The following is a 1,958-nucleotide window of genomic DNA, read 5'->3' on the forward strand; positions in this document are numbered from 1 at the left end:
GCTCACCCCCTCCCCGTTGCCCCCACCTTGCTGAAGCGTGGGGAGCAGGAGGAGAACTGCCTGATCTCCACGGGTTCATCCTCCGTCGTGTCCTCGTCCTCGTAGGAGGTGACGTGGGGGTAACGATCCGAGCGTGCTGTAGGGGGGGGTGGGCGAAATAAGGGCAAGGGGAGGGGGATGTGGGGAGGGGGCATCGAGTGTCCCTAAGGGGGGGGGCTCAGGTGACCCCACCATAAAGAAGCCGTCATGAAGCTTCCATGGGGAAAGGGGAGCCATGGGGCGGTTCTAAGGGTTCCCAGCAGACACTGTCAAAGTAGCTCGTGTCCTCCTCAGACTCCAGGTGAGGCACGAACTCAGCTTTCTGCCGTAGCAGCCCGGTCCAATCCAGCGCCGCAAAGAAGCTGTGAGCCTTCACCTCCTGCGCTCCGCCTGCGCGTGGGGGACATGGGGGGGCCGTGGGGTGACGTGGGGTGACGTGGAGGTAAAGGGGGGGGACGCGGGGTTTGGGTCTCACCCGCCCCCAGGCGTCGCAGGGGGTCGGTCTGCAGCAGGCAGGAGATGAGGTGCTGAGCGTCGGGGGGCAGAGCCTCGTCCCCCTCCGGCCATAGGATCTCATCTGGAGGGCAGGTGGGGATATGGGGACGTGTGGGGCACAGGAGCCCAGCCGTGTCCCCATACAGGCGGCCAGCAGCCCTCTCTGCATCCCCACGCCTGTCCCTGAGCCGGCAGCGCCCCACATCCCAACCCCCAGCCCACGTCCCCATTGCTGTCCTCGTGTCCCCACGTCCTGGAGGTGACCTTCTCCATCCCTCCGTCCCCAAACGGGAGCTGATGTGCGCTGCGTGCTGGGATCCCCACACCCACAATGATGTCTGCCCCCCATGCCCCCAATGTCCCCATACCCACAGTAACGTCTGCCCCCCATGCCTCGAATGTCCCCATACCCACAGTGACATCTGCCCCCCATGCCCCCAATGTCCCCATACCCACACCAACGTCTCCTGCCCCTCTGTGCCCCCACTGTCCCCATACTCACACTGACCCACCCCATCCCTCTGTGCCCCCAATGTCCCCATACCACAGTGACATCTACCCCTCTGTGTCCCCAGTGTCCCCATACCCACAGTGACATCTGCCCCCCATGCCCCCGGTGTCCCCACACCCATTATGACATTCCCTATCCCCTACGCGCCCCCCACCCCGTCCCCACGTCCCCGTACCCGAGATGACCTGCCCGAAAAGCTCTTCGGGGGTGTCCCCAAAGAAGGGGACGCAGCCCACCAGGAACTCATAGAGGACGATTCCCATCGCCCACCAGTCCACGGGTTTCCCGTAGCCCTGACGCAGGATCACCTCCGGCGCGATGTATTCGGGGGTGCCGCACACCTGGGGGCGGGCCCAGCGTTAGCCACGCCCCCCGATCGCGCCCACAGACAGCAGCCATTGGCTACGCCCCTTGGCTACGCCCCTTGGCCACGCCCCCCCCCGTAACGCCCTCTGAGCACACCCATTAGCTGCCCACCCCCTTTCGCCACGCCCCCTGGTCACGCCCACAAACAGCACCCATTGGCTGCGCCCCCCGTCGATCATGCCCACAGACATCATTCATTGGCCACTCCCCTTGGCCACGCCTCTCCCGGTAACGCCCTCTGAGCACAGCCATTGCCTCCGCCCCTTGGCCACGCCTCCTAAGCACACCCATTGGCTACACCCCCGTAGCCACGCCCCCGGCCCCGCCTCCTGAGCACACCCATTGGCTACACCCCCTTTGGCCACGCCCACCTGCTTGTCGCGGAACTCCCTGGCGTCCTTCTCCATGTGCCCCTCGTACAGGTTGGTGGTGAGGCTCATCAGCCCCATCTTGGACAGCCCGAAGTCCGTCAGCTTCACGTGGCCCAGCGACGTGATCAGGAGGCTGCGGTTTGAGGGAGGGGGGGGGTGGATGGGGAGCAGCTGGG

The 1,958-nt window shown here is 65.5% G+C and overlaps 1 protein-coding gene across 1 annotated transcript in view; it reads right to left on the reverse strand.

Annotated features, from left to right (window-relative positions):
* Positions 1 to 26: 26 nt before the first annotated feature.
* LOC122193004 (microtubule-associated serine/threonine-protein kinase 1-like) overlaps positions 27 to 1,958 on the reverse strand; it is a gene marked incomplete at its 3' end in the record, with an annotated part of 2,560 nt that continues 628 nt past the window's right edge. The window contains exons 3-7 of the mRNA XM_042893698.1: positions 1,783 to 1,915; positions 1,221 to 1,386; positions 515 to 616; positions 307 to 429; positions 27 to 136 (exon numbers count right to left, since the gene is read on the reverse strand). Coding sequence (XP_042749632.1) covers positions 27 to 136; positions 307 to 429; positions 515 to 616; positions 1,221 to 1,386; positions 1,783 to 1,915 — 634 coding nt within the window. The remainder of the gene's footprint in view (positions 137 to 306; positions 430 to 514; positions 617 to 1,220; positions 1,387 to 1,782; positions 1,916 to 1,958) is intronic.

The sequence above is a fragment of the Lagopus leucura genome, unplaced genomic scaffold, assembly GCF_019238085.1.
Source record: "Lagopus leucura isolate 7727_CA_CO unplaced genomic scaffold, USGS_WTPT01 33690-0_obj-0_obj, whole genome shotgun sequence".
Lineage (NCBI taxonomy): Eukaryota > Metazoa > Chordata > Aves > Galliformes > Phasianidae > Lagopus > Lagopus leucura.